This window comes from Lasioglossum baleicum, chromosome 5 (assembly GCF_051020765.1).
Source record: "Lasioglossum baleicum chromosome 5, iyLasBale1, whole genome shotgun sequence".
NCBI classification, from domain to species: domain Eukaryota; kingdom Metazoa; phylum Arthropoda; class Insecta; order Hymenoptera; family Halictidae; genus Lasioglossum; species Lasioglossum baleicum.
The window spans coordinates 8,917,496-8,941,497 of record NC_134933.1 but is presented as its reverse complement, the minus strand read 5'-3'; the positions used below and the strand labels follow the sequence as shown (position 1 = coordinate 8,941,497).

Below are 24,002 nucleotides of genomic sequence, written 5' to 3'. Positions count from 1 at the left end.
GCGTACCGTCGTTCGCTGCAATAATTGTTATTCATATAAAATACTCTGTTATACGATGAGCATTTATTAATTTCATGTTAGATGAAAAAGATATCATTATACCAAATTTTAGAAATGAATGTGCTTCTTTTTCAACTTTGGCAAATACATAGAACGATTGATTGAAAGTAACATAACTGATATATTTAGAATACCAAGAATGCCGCGTGCATTAAATTGCGGCGTGAGTTTAAGCTGCCATCTGCAGTAACGTTTCAAATTTGGTATCGTCTGCTGTAAGTGCCCGTAAGTGCCAGGCATTGTGTAAATTAATGTCGGTCGTATACTATTTTGTAAACTTTTCGAACGATTGACCGTTAAATATTCCGATAAATTCGGAAGAATTATTAATGTTGCGTTCATACGTGTTTCGTGGTCGATCACGTGCGCGATTTAATAAATAATTGTCGATTTTCCGGCGAAACTTGAACTCGTTGCAAAACTGGCTTGATTCAAGGTGTTTTGCACTTTGTATTATGGATGACGAACTCGAAGACAGGATTTTGTATCAGGTGACAAGACAATAAAAATTGAAAGTAATTTTAACTAACACACTCTTTAAAAAATGATTTTCTACAAGAAAGACTTTGTTAAAAATGTTGTCATAAGTACACGATTGTCACGTAATTCGTATTCAAAAATAGTCTCGGTTTAACTGCTTCAACATTTTTCTAACATACACTTTTAAAGAAAATTTGGTACAATAACGTTTCTTGTTCAATTGTTTAACAACGTACGGTAAGATTTAATAATTAATAATACGAGTAAATACCTTATTGTTGTCGTTTCAAAACATACTATCGTATCAGAGTTGGGTAACAATTAATGCGATTGATAACAAACGATTACAAACGAACTAATTTATTATTAACTCAAGTCCACGATGAAATTTTTAATTCAACCGATGAACAGTTAGAATCAATTAAAATAGATAATTAATTATTGATTGAATTTATTTAATTTAAATCTGAATGCATAACATTTGATGAACTACCCTATATTTACACAAGTTGTATTTATATATATTTCTAATTACAAACCAGACCTATGTGTCACATATGAAGCTGGTATCGAAGTTTGCAGTGGGTATTCCCACTGGATTGAATGCTGGGATAAATACTCCTTTGGGTTATTTTTGGAGAATCATGAGGGCCTATGCACTAAAGCCAGAAGTATTAATTTGCGGAGCAGTTTTGGCGATTATTATATTTTACATACAAGCAGTGGATGTGTGGAGCCGATCGGTACTAGGAAGAATTCAATATACGCTCGGCCATACCACGTCAAAGGTAAATCGCTTGTTAATTATTCTCCTGTAATTATTATTGGGTTGTATATTTGATTAACTTAACCATAAGCCATTTATGCGATAATCCATTTTAAATAGGTATCAAAACTACAGTTTTTAGTTAATGACTCCGTTAACAATGGGATGAAGCTCAGTTGGGAATTGAAAAGGGGACATATCGCTGCGTATGCTGTTCAAGGTCATAGGCCTCGTATGGAAGATCGTTTTGTTATAAACGAAGATATGAATAACACAGGTGTATCTTTGTTCGCGGTGTTCGATGGACACGGCGGAGAAGTAAGTTCGATATTTAATAGTCTGACTTTATTACAGAGACCACTAATCTATGAACAGAATACTTCTTACAATGTAATGTAAAATAATTTAATATTAGACTCGCTTAAACGATCCATCCAAAATTGCAGATTAAAGAAACAGGGATAAGGTAAAGAAATCATAAAAAGTGAAAATAGATTTTGAGACTGCAGTGCGTTTATACTGTAAATCTATAATTCAACAAATTATTATATTATGTTTTACCTTATTTATTATTATACATATAGCGAATGCTCCACTTAATTGTACAGGGTGACAAGAAATAATGGAGTTAAACATTTCTTATTATAAAGAGCTGCGGCCCATTGCCGAAAATTTCAAAACACGTTTGAGCCCCTGCATCGGCTCAAAGGGTGGCCATTTCGAAACCTTTTAAATATGCGAATACTAACGGTCTATGTTATCGTTATTATTATTTGGTTTTTCAAAATTCGTCGATTTGACAGAATTATAATAAGAAACGTTTAACTCCGTTATTTCTTGTTACCCTGTAATTGCTTAGATTACATAGGGCAACAGAGAAGTATTATAGGTTACAGAATGCTTCGAAAGAGACAGAATAGAGCATGCAACAATTTAGAAAAGTGATGATGTGTTTATTAAAAATATAGTGTATTTCATTTGAATATAGAATAGATGTGTATTCTACCTATTCCGAGAAAAATTTGCGAATAACTAGATAAAGTGCACTTTAATAATGATAATACTACAATTATATTATAGATAAAATTATTATCGAACTGTTAGAATTATTGTTTAACAATATTGAAAAGGACTATCGCGCGCGCGACACAAAGTATGCATAGTTAAATGATTTAGTTACTACTAGACTCCGGATTTTATGCATTTATGATGAAAATGAGCAAGCATAATTTAAAACAGTGAAAATATTTAAAGACCTTAAGAGTACAATTATTAATGAAGAATATAAATTTATATTTAGTTCCTGTGTCTTGCAATTGATGCACAAACTTCTTATTTTGCATAAACTTCCAGAGTCTAGTTATTACAGAGTTAGCGATAGCATATTAATAGTATGCTAATGTTGCGAATGTATTTGTTTATTAGCGAGCATAAAATAGAATTAGAGCAAATTTCTTTTCACAGTTTGCAGCAAATTATGCGTACGATCACCTTATCTCGAACATTAACAAAAAAGTGGTCGAATTGAAAGATATATTAGCTGGTAAAGTACCACGTGTTCAATCAGACGAAGAAACGGATACATTTGACGACAACTCGAAAGAAGATAAAAACGATGCGAATCTCGAACGTAAAAAGTCTTTCCGAAAAACAGTCAGTACATCCTTAACAGATGACTGCATGAAGAAGAACGTTGGTGTAACCGATCCAGAGTTACTTGACAAATTAGACAGCTTGCAGAGACCAATTACAAGAGAGGTATAATAGATATTTTAATATTAACAACGACAATCTTAAAACGACTAATTCATTTCTATTGAAATTTGCAGGTAAGGCCATGCAGGACAACAGAGAAACCGCAGAAAGTAGATGTTACAAATTATCTTGATGGAAATAGAATCAACTATGGCAAATTGCTAACCGATGAAGTGTTAGCAGTTGATCAGTTGTTGGTTAAGGCAGCTAAGAAAAATAGGGATGTCGCTGGTAATCAATTATTTGAGGCTCGCATCGCTTCGTTTAACCCTTAGCACTCAAAATATTGTTTACATTATTAAATACATATATCGGTATCTAATCACTTACCCAACATTTAGGTATTGTATGAGGTATTATACTCATACAGTTATATCAAAAAGAAAATATAAAATAGCACCGAGTGCAAAGGGTTAATTGAGTGTGAAAATAATCATGAAAGCATTTCCAATAATTTATAGGTACAACTGCCTTGATCGCTCTGTTAGAAGGTAACAAGTTAATTGTAGCAAATGTTGGAGATTCAAGGGGCGTAATGTGCGATGGCAAAGGGAACGCGATACCTTTATCTTTCGACCATAAACCTCAACAAGTAAATTCTTTTATTTTTCACCTTCTTATTGAATCATACCGTTTGCTTTTTATTTTTCTAATGAAAATTATTCATAGGAAAGAGAACGAAGGAGGATAAAAAAAGCAGGCGGTGCAGTAACATTTAATGGCGTGTGGAGAGTTGCTGGCATCTTAGCTACGTCTCGAGCTTTAGGAGATTATCCATTGAAGGATAAAAAATTAGTAATCGCCGATCCTGATATTCTAACTTTCGATCTGAGCGATCATAATCCAATGTTTATTGTTTTGGCATCCGATGGTTTATGGGACACTTTTACGAACGAAGAGGCTGTGGCGTTCATTAAAGAACGGATAAACGAACCACACTTTGGAGCTAAGAGTATCACGTTACAAAGTTACTACAGGTAATTAGACAAAGTATTATAATAGTATTGTTATTCGAAGAATTTTTTACTGTACACATTTTGTTCCATTTTTATAGAGGTTCGGCAGACAATATTACCGTGGTTGTTATCAATTTAAGAGATCGTAAATTCGCAATTGCAGAGGCCAAAAAAACTGAATAGTGTTTTAATTGTACAACGAAACTAGGATCTTTTCCCAAAGATATACTAGTCACTAAATTGTATATTAAACATGTGTTGAAAATGTTACTTGTTATACGAATTACATTTATACATTATGTTCAATATGTTGTGCAATCATTGAAAATCGATAATTAATACTAATAGCGTCTGTTTCTTGAAACATCAATTTTTCTACATCATTGGATGGTAGACGCGCGAGTACAAGATTTATATACACTTGTGTACATTACGCGTTAACAATTGCAACTGCGATGTATACAAAATTGAACTAGTATATGATTCTATATGAGTTTCTTATACGAATGTGAATATCTGATATTTATTTTTTCAATGAACGTCTAATAGTAACGTGTATACGTTAAAAGAACAATATTTGTATGCAATAGTTTATACTTGTATACATTGATAATACATATGAAGAATACAATGCAAGTTTGAACAATTTCAATGAATTTCTTAACATATACGTAGCCTGTCCAATAAATATGCGAATTGAGGTCGTAAAAGCTTTGTTTTACAAACTTTAGCGTATATCAATCTTATCCCCTTCAAAATACTCCCCATTTGTAGCAATACACTTGTCCCATCTCCGTTTCCATTGTGCAGAACATCCCTGGAAGTCCTTAGAAGTTAGGCTCTTCAGCTGCCTCCTTATGCAATGGTGATACATGGAAACTGCAGCAGTGATTGTCCGCGAATTTCTGGTCCGTAATTCGATTACCACGCTAGATCACCCTCCCTACTCACCAGATTCAGCCCTCTGCGATTTCTTTTTGTTCCCGAAATGCAAAATGGTCATGCGGGGTCATGTGGAGACGATAAAACGTGAAATGACGAGGCAGCTGAAGAATATAACGTCTGAGGACTTCCAGAGATGTTTTTAACAATAGAAATGGAGATGGGACAAGTGTATTGCTATAAATGGAGAGTATTTTGAAGAGGATAAGATTGATGTACCCTGAAGTTTGTGAAACGAAGTTTTTACGACCTCAATTTGTGTATTTATTGGGCAGATTATGTACATAGATATATACATATGTATATGTTCTACGGAGTTAATGAATTGTACTGTAATTAAAATAAAATGTACGCTATTAGGAACAACTCAAATAAAACAGTATTATTTTGTAAGTACGAGTTAAAAATATATCCTACAAATATATAATAAACATAGTAAAATCTTATTTTATGATACTGAAATACTGTACCGAATATATGCGAATAAAATAGCCTCTTGCAACCATAATTATAAGGTCTTGTAATTCAGTATGAAATCACTTGGAGATTTCAAAATTCATTTTATTACACAAATTTTGGAATACAGAAAATCTTACGAGGTTTAAATAAATACAGTTTATCGTTTGTAAAGTGCTGCCAAAATTTTTTACCTTAAATATATATCATACTATAAAATATTCGTTTATTGAAAAGTAGCCTAATATTTAAAATTGTATGTTTATTCAATTATATCACATAATCGATTAAGTTTATATATATATGTATATGTATATGGTCATAACAAGTGTTTAGGAAACTGGGGATTAATTAATTTTGTATCATTTTTTAATAAATTTTATAAAACTGTAGATATACCTATATTAGATTCGAATAGATCTCATTACATATAATGTTAATATATTCAACTAGTCACACGTAGTAACATAACAATAAAATCATTTTTCAAGCAGGCTTAGAAACAGATACATTATTCGTTATACATTATATAAAATTTGATAATTACATTGAACTTCAAACCACAGAATGATCTTATAGTTTAATGTATTTCTCGTGAGTATTTAGAGTTATATGTACAAATATAATGTATGTCTGATAGTTATGAACAATAGTTAGTTATACACTTCGTCACATTATTGATACAATTAATATATATGGTACAAATTAATATTAATTTTCCCCTTTCTGTATAAATGTATACTAATCTTTTTTATTTGATTGATTAAAGGCATTGATATTTTGAATTTCTGTATTTCTCGTTTCAATGGTACAAGTCTTTCTGTAAGTCTTGAAAATAAATAATAATGAATTCGAATTGAAAATATGAAAATTGAAAAATTCACTCTTGCTCCCTGAACACATTTCAAATTCTATTGTACATTAGTGCACAGTCAAGACTCTGGTGCCCATTATTTGCTAAAGAAGGCAAAAACATTTTAGGGACATGAGTGTTCCTCGATTTTTTGATTTCACTGTTTTGTCGGCAAATAACAAGTAGTAACGTACACGTGATGTTTCTATACAAACAATTTCTTTGAGACTTTTGCAAGTAATATGTATATTTTAAAAAATTTTATTACAAAAGATCGTGCGTAAACTATTTCCACACATTTATATACACAGCAGTTAAGCTTGCGAAACTGTTAAACAACATGATAAACACTTTAAAAATTAATATATCACAATTATACTTTGAAGAAACATAAATATATGTATGTATCGCGTTCCCTCAGCATAACAGCCATTTGTATTTGACATTAGTTTATTATCATTTAATTAAAGTAGCATATAAATTAATATTAGTGTAATTAGTACATATACATAGATAAGTACATACCACGTTGTAGGCAAAATAAAATATCTCTTTACGCGGAGCCATATTCTAGTATCAAAATTTACATATTATATTAACAATATGTAGATCACTCATGTCCGAAAAATTTTAATATAATTAATATATACAATGTTTTTATTATTTGGTATAAATTATTTTATTTTTTCACCACCTAGTACTGGAACAGCACTAGTTCGGTTCAGGACTGTATATTCAATGAATAAGGGTATTTTGTTTCAATGCGTGTCAGTGAACTATTCAAGCTATTATATACATGTTTTCTGATATTGCGTAGTGATATTAATTGGTGATTAAATGTCAACCAAGTAATTCAAAGTCCTCATCAGACGTATCACACTGGGGATCTAGATGTTCAAAATCTAGAACTATAAGAAGTTATATTAAAGCAAATTATTTCAATTCTAATTTATTGAGTAAAACATTTATAAAAAGTGTACTCGAGAGATGACAATGGACTTGGTTCGTGAAAAATTCAGTTCACATCTTTTATACAGATCGAGTCATTTATCGATATCTCCTAAATTTACTTGCAAACTATTTGATATACTATCATTTAAATTGTACAGTTAAATGGCCCACCCTAAACATTATCAACCCTGTAATTGTTGACTTCAGCAAAATTTTCTATATGTAATGAACCTTGAAATAATTGCAAATATAGAATTTATCTAACTTTCTTTGAACAATTGAATTATGTATTCGTAAAGTATAATAAACAACATATGTCATATCTATAATACAAGGTATTCTAGGAAATTTTTACAGAAGTATTTTGAAAAGAACAGTCTGCCTTCGCAGAATTAATGAATTATTATGAATTGATTTTATAGAGTAATAAGGTACTTACAACTTGCAACTGGTACTGCTTCCGAAGCAGCGTCGTCAACTGAGCAGGACCACTGTGTCAATCTCTCTGCGCATAATTCTAAAAGGGGTTGCTTTTCTGGGGTAATCAGTTCATCTTGAATGGATTTGCACAAGGATCTGAAGTCTCTTTCGGTCGCACAAAAGAAACACTGGAAAAAAGAAGAACGTTGTCTATTTGTACAACTAGATACTAGGCGCTACTAGTTCTTAAGGAGGTAGACTCATTTCCAAGATTGCAAGGGTGCGGGATGCGTCTTTTCATTTCTCGATAATGCAAAGATGGGGTTTTTCAGGAGTCAAAAGCGCTAGATAAAAGATCAATCTAAGCCGCGATCGCCCTCAAAAGTCCTATTTTTCTGTTTACGAGACGTAATTTGCATTATTTGGAAGTATACAGCTATTTTCATAAAGCTGCGACAGCTACATGCTGCCGAATAATGCAAATTACGCCTCGTAAACATAAAAATAGAACTTTTGAGGACTTATCTAGCGCTCTTGACCACTGAAAAACCCCAGCTTTGGATACCAATACTTGAAAAACGAATCTACCCCCTTAACTAATAAATTCAACATATGCTTACCAACGCTACGGAAGGATCTATTCCCGTAATAGGAGTACGACTAGCAGATTTGCAGTGATAAGTCGTATCCATTTCAATTTCATCTTCCTCTAATTTTTTATTAACACTGCCGGATCTTTGCGTTGTGTGGGGATCTAAGTAAATTACTTCGTTTCCTGTAAATATAAATACTGTTATTTACTTTTCGTCATAGAAAATCTGTACGAAAATATTGGAAATGTGTGTTTGTGTACCAATACATCCTATGAAATACAGTGCAAGATTGGGTTTTCCTCCTATTACTCCTAGAGATTGTGGGATTTTGAATGAAGTCTGAAAAATTATAGGTATGCATATATTATCCTTCGCTTCATTCATGTTTTCAGTCCATCTTTAGGCATTCATGCAAGAACACATTTCTTTATTACTTTAAGCCCGTTAATGTAGATGGGATTAATCTCGCTTAATCCAAGGCGAAGAGGTATTAAAAGTAATAAAGGCTTCCATTGGCTAGGTGCTTTCAATGGTACGTTACCATCTGCTTCCGCTGTAGTACCTCCTTCTACTCTACATTGCCTTACTGTAAAGATTAAACTAAATTTTACACTTTCGTATAAAATTATGCCGATCCCAAGAAACTACTATCTTTCTACTTACAAACGTCATTAACTATTAACGTATTGTCTAGAGCCACATGTATCGTGATGGAGCTCCAATCATCGTACACAACTAATTTTCTGAAAATTATCATTTGATAATGCAACGCATTGTTCGTATATATCAACGCATCTGTAAAATACAACGAATATGTACTTTAATACTTGTGCTATTGTATTGGGACCAAACCATTGGCCAACTTCTTTTCCTTCCGAAGCTCCCGTTACAGCGATTTGGTGAATCGAGTAGGCTGCTGTCTTTTTGTCTTTAAAACGCTCCAGAATTTTCAAGTACGTACTATTTCTAGTTTCCGGTGTCCATTGCCAATCTTTACCTGTTACAATACGTGTATTATATAACGTTCAAAGTTTTTGAGGACTCTCGACAAAATTATAATTAAACTAAGCTGAGATTACCTAAGTGTAAAGAGATTAAAGCTTGTCCGAGGACCATTTGTCCACATCTCAGCATGCAACCCCATCCTTTGTCAGACGTAAACGTGGTGCTGGATTCGCCGATTGGTACAAAATTTTTCCTATATGTGAACCATAATTTCGACCTTATGTCCCTGCGAATCGTGTCGAGCTCTGAAATTGAAGATCTTATACATACAAGCTATTAAAAATCTCTTTGTCGCTGCTGTCTATTGAACCTTTTATGGCATTGTATTTTTTCCCAAGGACCCAAACTGGCTCATCCGTTTGCGGTATGTCCACTGGTTCATCCGTGATGTTTTGTGTAAAAAGGCTGTCCATTTTAACAATTACTACTAAAAACTACTTATACTAAATAATCGGTAATCTTCAATGTATCATATGGTTGAAATGCTTCGTTCTTTTATAAATGTGTCGGGGGAGGTGGGGAAGAAAAACAAACAAAATCGGTGCTGCCTCCTTCAACGAAAAAAAAAAAAATAAATGATCTTTCGATCTTTGAAAGTTTTAAACGTTTATCAAAGGATAATGATATTCCATGTATAAAACACAACCAACATCAACTTGGCTAAACAGCATTGGTTATTGCTCGTCCAGCGGAGATTTCATTGTTTCCACAAATGACATATACGCAACGTTGTCTCGTTTCCACTTTACGAAAACATCAACAGTATTATGATAACAGCACTGCAACCGATTAACAAAGCATTTAACAGAAACACGACAGGCGCGGAATTATTTTGATTCTTACGAAGAACTACACCGAACGATAAACAATGAATGTAACTAAATCGAGCGCGTGTTCTTATGATTAAAAGAATTTTAGTTTAAAGAAGGTGACTCATGGAATATTAAATCAAACACGTATTCAATCTCGCGTGTTTGTCATTTTTATGCATCATAGAAAGCCCGTTTCGATTACCTACTCTTCGCGCTAGATGGCGTGGCCATTTTCACATCAAGTAGATACATAATAAATGTCTACATTCTACATACATTCAATACATTCTACCAGATTCTATTGTGTACCAAGTACCAGTGTACTGCAGTGTACCTCTTACTTCGAAACTGACCGGTGCTTTCAATAATGCATTTATCGCATTATTATTATAATAAAATAATGTTACACGTCTTACAGTGCTACAAGTTTCCAAAATTGACAATTACAACTTATATAGTCTAGATTCATGTATACATATACTTACCTTAGACTTATAATTGTTGACGAAAAGGAAACTTCAGATGAAATAATTAATTAGTTAATTAATCTCTTTGTCCATACCATAGAGTATACAGAGTATGGAGGATCTGAAAATCAATTTAGAGTCGCGGTATTGCCCTTGTTCTTTATTTGTAAAGTGTACGATGTAAAAATGTAAGCGATGTTTATACAATATCTTCATCTTCTTTTGAAATGTCGAAAAGCGCGCCAATATTTGAAATGCAATGTAACAGAACCATGATTCGTGAACAGAACTTTATTCGAAGTAAGCAAAAGATTACATTACAAAGATTACAGTTTACGAAAGGAATGATTTCTAGATTGCGTTCGAAAATTCGATGATTATTTGAAGAGAATTCAAGGGAAGCGCGGGGAATGGATGGGTACGATAAATTTTAAATAACTATTCAAAAGGAAACAATCGTTAAGGTCAAATATATTAGTCGTGCGATACGGAACTGAATAGTTGAAATAAAGCAAATAAAGTAATTGAAGGAAGGCAAAGATTGAAATGATTATTATTAGCTGAATTATCAGACCTTGCCATCGACCTCGCCGTGATTGAAGTTGCCTTGTTGAAAACGTTAAATAAACCAAGCGATAACTAACTTTAATGTGGGTTTAAGTAGAATAGCTTATTGTAATCGACAGACGGATTCTGTTGGATTTACTCCAAATTGGAAATACAAGATATTCTCGTATAAAAATAACAACGAAATAGAATAATATGTAGTAAAATTTCAAATATCAATTTGATCATTTAATCAATTACCAATTGACCATTGGTAAATTAAAAAGCACAGGATATGCCGATGGATGAGTCGACGGTGACACTGTGGATGACCGGAAACGACAAAATATTTTTGCGTTTGTTACCGCACAAGATTACGATTGCATAATATTCGAACCATTATGCCGGTGATACGGTACTCCGATTGGCGTGGAGAACAATTTCCAGTCTCCTATATGTTCAAGTTCTACCTGCACTGTCGACTCTACTTACCCACTTAACGTTTTCCGTTTATTCCGGTCAGTCGCTCCATAGTGTCATGACCATTCTGTGTTTCGGATTTACGGAATTCCCAAGTAGCACGAATTCCCAATAGTTATTATTCCTATTTTATTTATTGTGTATTTCTAAGTGCATGCGTGATGATGCGACAGTGACATCCCCGTATCTATGGATCAATAAAATATCAAATACAATTAATTAATTACGAGGTAAGTGTTCTCTCTGTATTTTTAATCTTTTTTGGACCAAGCTAAGCGTTCGAAATTTCATTGGTGTTTCTTCTGTATCTTAATCTTGGATCTTAATCTGGTGCAGCCTTAACTTGGAAAGTTTTTTATCTGGGCTAGGTTTAACGACGCTTAGTCGCTGTGATTAGTCCTTGCGTATAACATTGTCCCGATTGTTGCATTTCGTTTTATTCCTTCATCGTGTTGACTTTGATCTCTGTTTACCATTCTTCAATGAAATTCTCTAGTTTTACTTAAAAATTGACCATACCACTATTACTAGATTTTATACATTTATGACAAAAATGAGAAGGTGTAATTAAACAAACAGCGAAAACATTAGAAGAATTTGAAAATACTGTTATTGTATTAATGAAGAAAATTAATTTCTACCTCACTTCAGTTTGATGTAATTCAGGTATAAAATTTTCAGTTTACATAAAGATCCGCTGTCTAATTATTACTACAGAGTATCATCATTGTTATTACATTTTCACACACTGTACACTACTTACAATACAATAAACGCGATCACTGCATCGTGAAATATATAATGTTATTACAACATTGCAATTATAGTGTATTATAAATAAAACTTAATTGAGATTGTAATATAAATTCTGATCATGTAAAAAAGTTACTTTTAATTGATGGTGCATATCCGATCATGCATCAAATACCTCTGGTCAAATGTCAGCGCGCATTTTTTAACGAGCGAAATCTCCTGCAATGCAATCTCCTTTCATAAACTAGATTTCCTTGAGACTTTCTACATCTATGTTACTTATGCACTCTTACAAGCAATCATATTAAAGCAATCAACCAGGAAGCAATTTAATTTCCCTGGTAATATTTCCGACGACACAATTATCGATCCATCCAAATAATTAATTACTTATTTAAACTATATCTATCTATAAACAGTATAATATAGTTTGAGTTCAGAATACGCGCGCAATGACTCATTGCACTCGTAATATGCACCGTAGTCGCTCATTTCTCGCGTTTTTATGACGTTAAATGCTAATTAGTTTGACAGATTTATCTTCCGGAAAATTGTGACTTTCGTTGTAAAATAGGGAACAACTGAATCCGTTTTTCAACGTAATACACGACCAGTATGTTTTGATAACAAATGAGTGTTGTTAACAGACATAAGGATTAAAGTATAAAAGCTGATAACGTGCCTGTACACGGAAAGCACTTAGGCTCGGCATGACCGCAGGCGTCATGCGCTAAGTTTAAACTTTAACATATTTTTCTATAAACACAAATTGTAATTCTACAAGTTAATAATCTTTTGTTTAAACTTGCAATTTCTGAAGTCTTGAAAATCGCGCATGATGTGGGAAACATCCGTGACGAGTTCGTGCTACGATCAGTGCAAGTAGATCCAGAAAGCAACGATCAGACACGTTCGAAGCGATCAGCTACAAAAGAAATTGTAATCTATATTCAAGATGGCTTTTAAATCGTTATGATTCTACCAATTTTGAAAGTTTAAGTAATTTTGGGTAGACTTGTCGAAACGTCGCTTCCTCACGGATTCTCATGAAATTGAAATATGTATGTTATAAATATAGACTGCGAATCTTTAAGTAAAATAAAAATGTTCTGCACTGATTGTGAGTAGCAAGAGTACAATAAAAATTGATTGCATCCCTTAATGAATTTCGTTGCATTAAAAACAACGTTGCAATATTCTTAAATTTTTCTAATCTTTCATTGTTTTATATTTCACTCAGCCAATTTCTTGAAAAATGCATAAAAATCCGTAGTCTAGTTATAAATCTCGAACAACTCATCTCTGAACAACTTTTTCCTATACAAACAATAGGCGATCTCTTTTAATTTTTTTAGATATTTACGCGAAACTGCTAGTTCGATTATAGCGAATTCGACCAGAAACGAGTTGGATTTTTCGACATAATAGCTGAAATTTTGTTTAATTTCTATCAATAATAATTGAGAATAATATGTGATAAAAAGTGCAGTTATATTTTGCATATTAAACCAGACTTAACGTCAAAAATATTTTTGCGAATATGTAAAAAACTGGAAGAGACCGCCTATTATATGTATAGGAGGAAAGTTATAGCAAAATTGAGTAGATGAAATTCAAAATTGTAGAAAAATATTCAAAATTCAAGATATCAATATATGATTTCAATATATAATTTGAATAAAATTGAATTTAGTTTCTATTTCTTGCAATCGAAGCAGGCAATTTTTATTTTGCATAAAGATCCGCAGTCTAATTATGATTATCACTTTGACAACATATTCCAATGTCATCAAACTTCGAGAGGAAATAACGTCTCGACAAGTTTACCTAATTCTGTATTCTACATTTCTAAACTGGAATTCGACCTCGAAGCAGGGGTACGGGTTCCTGAAAATTAGTAACGAAACTGTGAGAGGGAAACGTGGCGCACCATGGGCAAGCGGCGATCAATAATCTCGAAGCGCCCGCCCGAGACCGTAGTCCTATCGTTTGAATCGTGATAATCGTTTCGCCGTCGATCGCGAGTGCAATCCGCGATTCGAAATGTTCCATCCTCAACAGTGCGAATTGTTCATTCTTGTGGCAAACGCGTTGTGAATTTCCTCGATGATCCGTGCAAACAGGAATTTTTACGAGTAAACTCGCAGAACGCGGAAATAAAAATGGAAATGGTTGAACTAAACGTTTTCCTCTAGTGAAGATCTTAAGAACGACCGGATAACGGATTCTTACGGATAACGCATCAAATCGGCGATCTGCTTATTTTATATTCACAATCGAAGCATTATAAAAACAGCTGGTACGTGTCGCCTCCTAAAAACGCCAAGTTGAAATTCGTCCTTCTATGATTTTCACAACGTGTTTTATTGTCAGACTGCAATTTAAGAGTAATTACTTCAGCGATCGTTATTAACACTAAACCTACCAATGTCGGTCAAATAACCGGTCTTAGATTTATAATTTTATAATTATCGAAACGATGACGTTGCTTACATGGAAATTGATTCGATAAAATTATTTATCCGAACACACGTATCGCAATAAAAATTGCACAAAATCTAAATAAATAGCCTTGTCATTTTTATCAGATGAAACATTTTAATCGCTTACAGTGTTTTTTTTCTGTAGTACGTTAACTCCTAGCGGTGACCCAATTCCATAGGCATCCATCACGTTCGCTGTTAACCTTTTTCGGACACTATCAAATTAGAAAGTCGCGAAGCGTCGCTGTCTTCGCGAAATCACGGTTCATCGTAAAACGCACGATCGAATCGTTTTGCTGAGGAACGGAGAGGAAGTTCGAAAGTGATTCTGGATGGTGATCAACGGACGAAAATCATCAGAGACAGAAACACATTCGAAGGACAGTTTTAGCTGTTGGTTGTCACTGTTGTGTGTTTTATGGGCAAGTTTGCGGTAGGAAGTATGTCTTAACGCATTCTTATCGTTTTGCGGGCGCATTTGAACGCGAGGTACCAGCTGGCAAGTCGCATGGGAGGCACCACGTGTATACACAACTGTTGCTTTGCGTAACAGGTTGTCGCGGTTGTACCTGCGCCGAGAATGTCGCGCGAGTACATATACGTCGATAATCTGCCCATGGACACCAGCGTACTCGAAAAATTGATAGTGCATTCGGACGAGGTACTGGATGAAACGAGGAAAATTATCAAATCCTGAGGAAAAACTCTTCGTCCCTGAGAACTGCGATCCTCAAAGCGCTGCAACGTTGCGTTGCAAGTCGTGAGAGTTCGCGTCCTCTGACGAAAATACTACATCACATTTCACCGGAATAATAATTTCGTGGCGAAATGATTTTATTGTACGAAGTGTCGCGCAATTAACTGGCAGTGCAGGAAAAATATAGTGACTCCCACTAATATTCGGGTACTCTTATGAAAGACGATAACTTATTTAATATCGAACGATACGATTTGAACTTGTTTGAGAAGTTGGAACAATTAGTTTGCTGCACAACGTGAAAAGAAATGTTTGCAAAAAATTGCAAGTTGTAAAAGTTGTATTTTAAAACTATTTTATGTAGGCGCATCGATTAAACGTATTCTGAAAATTTCATCAAAATCGGTCGACGTTGCATTTCAATACATCTATCCGTCAAACATTATCAATTATGTTAATCAAAATATTCTAACGATTCGATCGATGTTCGGATAGACGTGGAAGAAATTGCAGGAACATTTTTCAAAAATAGGATTAAAAGTATTAACTTCAATGAAAAAAATATCTTGACACAAATGATGCATTCTCGGTTTAGCAATACAGCTACGGAGATAGATGACGTGATAAATAATGTAGTCTTATCAAGCAGACAGAGGTTTTATTATATATAGATTTTTCTAATCTCTTCTTTCAATCTTCTTCCTCTCGTTTCTAAGACAATAATATCGAATTGATAACGTGATTTCTGTTGTTCTCCAGAGACCAGAGTGTGTTTCTCTGTCGAAAATACGGCACTTTCTACTTTCGTGGTACAATTATTAGGTCACTGCGGCTACTTCTGTGTCCTTTCTCTGATATCGGTACTTTCTCGTTCGATCTCGTCATTTTACGATGCGCTGAAGAACAAATATAAATCAAACAAAATCTCCGTTAAAGATTTGCAATCTAGCAAGAACGTATCCGATTGCTATGAGTTCTAGGGAAAGTTCGCGCGCGGATTAGGCGTGCATAAACAAAGGCGTGGATATATGTATATCGTTCGATTGGTTTTTCTATTTCGCGAAGTATAATAGAGTTCACTGAGCTGTGTTTGAAACCAGTCACCTTTCAGGACACAATGGAGAGAAAGAAGTCGAGCTCGGTCGAGACCGCCAAGGATACCGAGTACGGGACGTGAGTTTTACATGCAACTGCAATATTACTTCACTGTAGCTTAGTTTCTTTGTTTATTTGAAAAAAAAGAAACCAGTAGCGGTGCGCTATTAACTTTCTCGAATCAATGTTAGTATAATTACTAGACTGCGGATCTTTATGTAAAATAAAAAGTGTTCGCATTGATTGCAGGACACAGGAGCCGAATAAAAATTGTGTTCTTCTTTTAATTATCCTATTAAGCTGAAACGAATATATCGATGATCTTAAATATTTTTAACATGTCCGATTTTTACCATGTCTTCTTTTAATTATCCTATTAAGTTGAAACTAATACATCGATGTGTATAAATATTTTTAACATGTCCACTGCTTTAAATTGTACGTGCCCATTTGTGTCACGAATACATAAAATCCGGAGTCTAATAATTACCGAAATATGAAAAATTGAAGCTTAAGAGAGTTATTCTTGCGCATTCATACATGTTTACTTTTATTTTCGCGGTCCTGTCGCTAATAGCGTGAAGTACGAAGACGAGCTTGTATCATCATGGAAATTTTGGAAAAAGAGAAGATACATAGTGGGAGTATTGGCGTTCCTGGGATTCTTCACCTCATACATCCTTCGCGTGAACTTAAGCGTGGCTATAGTTGCGATGACTGCGAAAGTCGAGAAAGTCGATGATAAAGGAAACGTTACTTTTGTGAGTAATTCAATTTTAGACTTCTTTCGCAGAAAATTCCTCTCCCTCTGTATATACATGTGTGAGAGTAGAGAAACAAGCATACAATTATCAGAACGTGTTAATCGATCGAATGAAAGATTGGTAGCGTGGATAGATCAAACAAGAGATCTTATCAGAGATGATGTATTTACAAGTTTAATGAGGAAGATTAAGTTGTGTTCGTTGATAAACGCTTCTCTGAATCGTTCATCGGTTTTTTGTCAATCTGAGATGTCTGCTTAATAAATATTACCATAACTTCTGATATGCCTTGTGTATCTTATTGTTCGTTTTTTCGACGCGACGAAAGATACGCTGGTGGTCAAAATGATAAGGTTTTTTAGCAATGAACATCCATTTGTACATATTGTATACACGTAGAAAGTGAATATACAACTAAATAAGGTACTAGCTTTTATATAATATACTAAAAATTAAATAACTGATGAAATGATGAGGCACTTTGAATATAAAATAAGAAGAGTATTAGAATTCAACAAAATTACACAATTTTTGGCAGTTTTAGTAATGTGTGAACTGCCCTTTACGTTGTACTACTTCAATCATTCTTCTTGGTAAATTTCTATATAGATTTTTTGTATCATTGTGATGTATGCTTTCCCAAGCTTCTAAAATTGCTGATTTCAATCCGGATACTGTATGTATGTACTGCTTTCCACCTTCGTATCCACATTCTTGACAGTCTTCCCCAAACGTTCTCGATAGTGTTTAGGTCAGGAAACCTTGCAAGCCAATTCAAAACCTTTATATTTTCCGCTTTTACATTAAAGGTAAATCGTTAGCTTACGTGCATCGACCGACGGCCGACAGCATGCAGCCGCTGGTGAGTCAAGAACGTAAGCTAACGATTTACCTCCAATCAACTCAGAATAATATCATATAGCACCTTTTTAGATTTGTCTCAGTACCTGCTATTATTTTCTGAAGAAAAAATATAGTATTCCATTAAAAAAAAATTATTATTATTACTACTATGTTCCACCAATCCGATTATTTTGAAACTTTTGTATATAGTAACAAAACATTGTTCATGAAGTTTCTGAAAGTGGTCACTCGAAGGGTTGCTTGCAATCCCACCCCTAAAAAATTAAATGACTTTTTTCTACCCTTAATAATTTGATTACAATTGTGAAAAAATATATGATATAAGGAGATAAGATCGAGTATTTTCGTTTTTTTTCATCTGAATATCTTAATTAACAACCGAGAAAAAAATGATACAGTTAAGGGTATTTACCCTCGTATCATCATTAAATTTTAAGGGTTAGCGACTTAAAATTTTAGGGGATTATCTTTCAACCTAAAACCATTGTTTTCCACACAATATCAATAAAAATTGTAGCTGGGCCCGCTGGACCATTCTTATCCCAATTTTCATCCGTGAATATAATTCGTTTCCACTGAGATTTCACGACATATATGAAATTTTGACTCTTTAGAACGTGTACGAATGTTTTCTGTTTTACATTTATGTATTCAGAGTATTGTTCGCAGGAGCCAGAGTTCGACTGGGATACTAAAACGCAAGGATTGGTCTTGAGCTCATTCTTCTACGGATATTTGAGCACGCAATTACTCGGGGGATGGCTCGGAGCACGCATAGGCGGGAAAAGAGTTTTTGGTCTTGGAATCGCGGCTACGGCATTTTTCACAATCATCACGCCGCCGTTGGCTAAGATAAGCGTTTACATCTTAATTGTTCTGAGGATAATCGAAGGAATCTGCGAGGTAGGCATATACTCATTTTTAGACAAAAAATTGAGTAGATGACATTGAAAATTGTTGGAAAATTTTTCAAATTCAAGGTGTCAATATATGACTCTATTATAATCATTAATACTAAACCTACCGCCACCGGTTCCAGATCTTTTATTTTACAATTATTGATGTGGTAAAAATGGTTTTGAGAAATGATGGTGTAGATATCTTTATTGGAGCATGTATTACAATTGGAGCCGCACAAAGTCTGAATAAAATCAATCTTGTCATTTTTATAAGGGAACAGTTACGTTTAAGACTCGGTAGGTTTAGTGTTAAGGGAAGAAATAACATTCAATTTAGTTTCTACATTTTGCAATCGATGCAGACCATTCTTACTTTGCATAAAGATCCGCAGTCTATTCATTTTATTTCTGTTTGTTCAGAAGAGTTCACAGAATACTCTGATGCTCGATAGTCGATTACTGTTAATGTTAATGCATGTAATACACGGTCGAATTAGAAAACATTTGTGGTAACACCAATTTTCATAAATCACGCTGCTATTTGACATACAAATCCAATAACGCATATTCTACCGCACACGCTACTCCATGTAGCAGCGTTCCACAAGAATTTGTTTTATAGTTCCATTCATACTAAATAAACTGAACAATTTTTTAACCGGCTTAACCAGTTTTTCGGAAGTAAGTACTGGAATTTGACCGGCTCTTTTCAAAGTCGATTCTGTATAAACGCTACTACAGAAAAGAACTGGTCTGGAACTCCTCTTTCGTACAAAGAAAAGAAGCAGGGTTGACAGTCGAACCTCGGAAACAGCTCAACATTAAAAAATGCTGTTCGACCTGTTCGGCGCTTCCGTTGTTTTTATATCAACTTCGCGAGCCTTTCGTCCTTCGCCGTTTTTTTTTGGTAGAAAAGACTAGATCGTGGGTAAAGGACAAATGAAACGCGTAAATTGATCGCACAAGAAAACCGTTTTTAAGGGAATTCGATGTGAATGGTTTTGCTTCGTTTACTATTAAACAATTTCAGGAACTTTCTTAATCCAACCACACAGTAATAGGACATTATATCTCTTCGATTTCATATTGGCAAGTTGTAAATTGTTTGCAGGGCGTCACTTATCCTTGCATACACGCGATATGGGCGCAATGGGCGCCTCCCTTGGAAAGGTCAAAGTTAGCAAGCCTCGCGTTCTCCGGAAGTTTCCTTGGCACAGTGTTCGCTATGCCTGTTGCCGGTTTAATGGCCGAACACCTTGGCTGGGCGTCCATTTTCTATGTTTTTGGAGCTGCTGGCCTCGTGTGGTTTGCATTATGGTGGATCATCGTCAAGGACAGACCGGAAGATGATCCGTACATCTCTCAAGCGGAACTTGAATATATAAAAAGTAGCCTTGGAAATAGCAACAAAGAAGAGGTAAGTATCCAGCGGAATTTAATGATAAAGTAAAAAGTCTTTACTGCTTGGACAAACGGTTTGTTTATTTGTAATTTTCTATTTTCCAGAAAATCACTCATCCGTGGAAAGCGATGCTTACTTCTCCGCCGGTGTGGGCGATCATTGCGGCACATTTTAGTGAAAATTGGGGCTTCTACACTATGCTCACACAGCTCCCGAGATTTATGAGCGGTTCGTACAACGACTCAAGAATTGCACGCTCGATTGCGCTTCGTTTACTTGGCTAAATTATATATATATATTCTATGAGATTATATATTATTCTATTCTATTAGAATTAGTATTCTCTTAGATTATATTATTCTATTCTATTAGAAATTCTATTAGTTTATAATATTATTCCATTCTATTAGATTATATTATTCTATACTATTAGAATTACATATATTCTATTATTCTATTAGCAGAGAATTATACTCTACTGTAAATGCTGTCGACTTTAACGAGTGAATTCGCTTATTTCTCAGATATTCTCGACTTCAAGCTGGACAAGACTGGATACTTATCCGCTCTGCCGTATTTAGCCATGACTCTCGTCGTTCAAATTTCTGGACACTTAGCAGATTATTTGAGAGCGAGGAAAATCATGACAACCACACAGGTCGATTAAATATTTATTACGCGTATTTATCAATTAATTGCACGCTGACAATGAGTTCAACACAACAAAAACTTATCGTAATCAATTCTGTTTTGTAGGTTCGCAAGTTATTTAATTGCGGGGCTTTCATATTCCAAACAATATTTATGACGAGCACAGGTTTCATCTACACCCCTGCAGGAGTAGTTATTTGCATTACTATAGCAGTTGGTCTGGGCGGTTTCGCGTGGTCTGGTTTCGGGTAATTTATTTGTTGTTAAAAATTGTACGAAAATTTGTATTCTTTATTTTTCTACACTATGTTCCCGTTTTTAGAGTAAACCATTTAGACATTGCTCCTAAGCATGCAAGTGTACTTATGGGAATAGGGAACACTTTCGCAACTTTGCCTGGTGTTGTTAGCCCTATCATTACAGGTTACATTGTTCAAAATCAAGTAAGTTCATAGCACAATGTGTGTGCTTACTTTTATATCATATATTTGTTAATTCTCATATCGTTTAATCAATTAATCGTGTCTAATATATAAAACGGGTGTAGAAAGTATTCGTACGCCCTTTAAAACAGAATAACTTTTTTATAATTGTACCAAACGACCTGATTTTTTATATTCAATTAGAAGCGTTGGTTTATGAAATGATATGCAAAAAAGATTTTCCAAAAATTATAATGTACAAGGTTACGTGCAAAAATAAAAAGGCATTTTTTTAAACTTTTTTATTAGGGCCCTTAAAAAAAATTTTAAATATATGTTTTACAGATTTATGTTAGCTATACACATACTGAAAATTTCATCGAAATCGGTTGACGCAGGAAAAAACGTCGCACATCGAAGGATTTACGATTTTGTGGATTTTAAGCAGAAACTGATCAAAAGTCGTGCAAAACTACTCAGCATGTGTGTAACTACTATTTTCAGCATGTGTGTAACTACTATAGATCTACAAAACATATATTTTAAATTTTCCTTAAGTGCCCAAATAAAAAAGTTTTAAAAAGTGTCTTTTTCATTTTTGCACGTAACCTTGTAAATTATATTTTTTGGAAAATCTTTTTTACATATCATAAACCAATGCTTCTAATTGATTATAAAAAATCAGGTCGTTTGGTACAATCATAAAAAAGTTATTCTATTTTAAAGAGCGTACGAATACTTTTTACACCCACTGTATGTTATTGTCATGATACATTAATAGAATAATGCATTCTACAGACTCATGCAGAATGGCGCATAGTGTTCATAATTGCTGGTACAGTTTATTTACTGGGTGCAGTTATTTATGGTCTATACGCATCTGGTGAGAAACAAAGTTGGGCGGACGAAACGCAGAGGACAGAAGAGGAACCAAAACGATCTTATGAAAATCATGCAATGGAAGTAGACAATTTATAATGTAAAAAAAATACATTGATCAGTACGGAACTAGTATTGTCAAAAACATGTTACTCTCAATGAGTATGTGTTTCATATATGCATAATCTATGCGTATGGTCGCCACACTATCAGTATTTATAATACTGCGGATTTTTATACGCACTTATGGCATTTAAAAGATTCCAAAATATTTTTATTCTTTTTTAAAATGATGTATGCAAATGAGAATATTTACGTAAAAATCCGTAGTCAGAACTATGAAAATTAAATAATTTCATACTAAAATTTGGATACAGTATTTAAAAAATGACACTATAAAAAAGCGCAATTAGAAAATATTAGAATATTTTTCCAATTTTATACTTGCCAATTAATTATTGATAAAAACAATGAGGAAATATATAAGAAATATACTGTATAGTTTAGTCTTCAGATTGTTAGTAATTTCCATTTACTTTTCGTTAATTAGAAAAATGTGACTTTTAAATACATATACATTTGTGAAGTATATGTATTAATGTATATACCTCACCACTTATATATTTATTTTAGAAGAATTATTGTTTATATGAACATAAGAAAATATTTGTTGTTTAGTAGAGCAATTAATATTGAAAAAAATAGCTATACATATAAAATAACTCATTTAGAAATTTAAATATGAATTTAAATACATTAGAACATAATAGAACAATTAGTTTAGCACACAATGAAAACTTGTTTTATATATATAACGTAAACTTGAATGTATTTCAGTAAAATCAATAAATGTTTGCAGACAGAAATTTTATTAATTTGTATCAGTTTTGTTCTAAATGCCTAATATACATTTAAAGTATATTGTGATACATAATGGTATCACAAAAGCTAGGATAAGCTGCATTTAACAACACACTTTGAAAATGACATGCATCATGCAATTTTCTAGAGTTAGAAAACATTATAAATGAATTGACAGAAAATTTGACGATTAAAATTTTCTTCACAATACGCACGTAAGTATATATTTAGATGAATACCCTCATTCTCAGTATGTTTCAAATCCTTGTCCATTCACTCTCGTCTTGGAGTCTCGATCTTTGTCTGTCTTTGTCCGAAACCAGTGCTGATTATGAGATTGCTGAGATATTGGCCAAGAATTCTCGCGCATGTGTGTCCAAAACAGTAACGTATGTACTTATCTATATTATGATTTATGATGAAAATGTAGTGGTGTAGTGATATTGGCGGGAAAGTACCCAAACAATCTGTTCCAGGTTCCGGACAAAGAGAGTCCATGGTCCAGGTTGAGAGACGCGAAACAATACGATACAATCTTTCACAATCAAATCGTAACAATTTTTAAAAATTTTACAGAGTGACCAGATTGTTTCGGTACTTTTCCTCCAATATTATTACCCCACTAAGTACATTTTCAATATAAAAGACACTGTTTTCTGTTTTGGACGCGCATGCGCGAAAAAAGGTTAC

At 33.8% G+C, this 24,002-nt stretch overlaps 3 protein-coding genes across 12 annotated transcripts; 2 read left to right on the top strand and 1 right to left on the bottom strand.

The window, feature by feature from the left end:
* The first annotated feature begins 244 nt into the window (after positions 1 to 244).
* LOC143208861 (protein phosphatase 1L-like) lies at positions 245 to 5,355 on the top strand. 4 transcript variants are annotated; one of them, XM_076423742.1, is made up of 8 exons: positions 245 to 551; positions 1,083 to 1,328; positions 1,442 to 1,624; positions 2,771 to 3,064; positions 3,136 to 3,292; positions 3,523 to 3,653; positions 3,731 to 4,038; positions 4,116 to 5,355. In XM_076423742.1, exons 1-8 carry the CDS (start codon positions 516 to 518, stop codon positions 4,198 to 4,200), a joined length of 1,440 nt encoding a protein of 479 aa, XP_076279857.1. In that variant the 5' UTR covers positions 245 to 515; the 3' UTR covers positions 4,201 to 5,355. The 4 variants fall into 4 exon arrangements, with proteins under 4 accessions (XP_076279857.1, XP_076279856.1, XP_076279858.1 ...); XM_076423741.1 differs by having other exon boundaries at positions 1,427 to 1,624; XM_076423743.1 differs by having other exon boundaries at positions 246 to 575; positions 1,427 to 1,624.
* Positions 5,356 to 6,146: 791 nt separating this feature from the next.
* On the bottom strand, positions 6,147 to 10,345 carry LOC143208864 (cysteine protease ATG4B-like). 3 transcript variants are annotated; one of them, XM_076423748.1, is made up of 9 exons: positions 9,548 to 10,345; positions 9,312 to 9,496; positions 9,052 to 9,229; positions 8,896 to 8,975; positions 8,667 to 8,818; positions 8,493 to 8,571; positions 8,260 to 8,414; positions 7,659 to 7,827; positions 6,147 to 7,176 (listed from the first exon to the last, which is right to left on the bottom strand). In XM_076423748.1, the coding sequence occupies exons 2-9, from the start codon at positions 9,364 to 9,366 to the stop codon at positions 7,109 to 7,111; spliced, it is 936 nt and encodes a 311-aa protein (XP_076279863.1). In that variant the 5' UTR covers positions 9,367 to 9,496; positions 9,548 to 10,345; the 3' UTR covers positions 6,147 to 7,108. The 3 variants fall into 3 exon arrangements, with proteins under 3 accessions (XP_076279863.1, XP_076279864.1, XP_076279862.1); XM_076423749.1 differs by having other exon boundaries at positions 9,312 to 9,463; XM_076423747.1 differs by having other exon boundaries at positions 9,312 to 9,482; positions 9,548 to 10,344.
* A 1,123-nt stretch (positions 10,346 to 11,468) lies between these two features.
* On the top strand, positions 11,469 to 23,332 carry LOC143208860 (vesicular glutamate transporter 1-like). 5 transcript variants are annotated; one of them, XM_076423738.1, is made up of 10 exons: positions 11,469 to 11,772; positions 16,587 to 16,648; positions 17,148 to 17,331; positions 18,868 to 19,101; positions 20,209 to 20,514; positions 20,604 to 20,727; positions 21,024 to 21,157; positions 21,256 to 21,398; positions 21,473 to 21,593; positions 22,371 to 23,331. In XM_076423738.1, the coding sequence occupies exons 2-10, from the start codon at positions 16,593 to 16,595 to the stop codon at positions 22,548 to 22,550; spliced, it is 1,482 nt and encodes a 493-aa protein (XP_076279853.1). In that variant the 5' UTR covers positions 11,469 to 11,772; positions 16,587 to 16,592; the 3' UTR covers positions 22,551 to 23,331. The 5 variants fall into 5 exon arrangements, with proteins under 5 accessions (XP_076279853.1, XP_076279854.1, XP_076279852.1 ...); XM_076423739.1 differs by lacking the exon at positions 11,469 to 11,772 and adding an exon at positions 13,907 to 14,594; XM_076423737.1 differs by lacking the exon at positions 11,469 to 11,772 and adding an exon at positions 14,667 to 15,211.
* The last annotated feature ends 670 nt before the right edge of the window (positions 23,333 to 24,002 follow it).

Excerpts from the sequence above, each read along its gene's own strand:
- LOC143208861 (XM_076423741.1), top strand. The coding sequence starts at position 516 with ATGGATGACGAACTCGAAGACAGGATTTTGTATCAG. Across the intron at positions 3,065-3,135 it reads AGAGACCAATTACAAGAGAG|GTAAGGCCATGCAGGACAAC; the intron begins GTATAATAGATA and ends TGAAATTTGCAG. Across the intron at positions 3,654-3,730 it reads TCGACCATAAACCTCAACAA|GAAAGAGAACGAAGGAGGAT; the intron begins GTAAATTCTTTT and ends AATTATTCATAG.
- LOC143208864 (XM_076423747.1), bottom strand. The coding sequence starts at position 9,650 with ATGGACAGCCTTTTTACACAAAACATCACGGATGAACCAGTGGACATA. Across the intron at positions 9,230-9,311 it reads TTTAATCTCTTTACACTTAG|GTAAAGATTGGCAATGGACA; the intron begins GTAATCTCAGCT and ends GTATTGTAACAG. Across the intron at positions 8,819-8,895 it reads GTTAATAGTTAATGACGTTT|TAAGGCAATGTAGAGTAGAA; the intron begins GTAAGTAGAAAG and ends TAATCTTTACAG.
- LOC143208860 (XM_076423736.1), top strand. The coding sequence starts at position 15,359 with ATGTCGCGCGAGTACATATACGTCGATAATCTGCCCATGGACACCAGC. Across the intron at positions 19,102-20,208 it reads TAATCGAAGGAATCTGCGAG|GGCGTCACTTATCCTTGCAT; the intron begins GTAGGCATATAC and ends AATTGTTTGCAG. Across the intron at positions 21,594-22,370 it reads GTTACATTGTTCAAAATCAA|ACTCATGCAGAATGGCGCAT; the intron begins GTAAGTTCATAG and ends TGCATTCTACAG.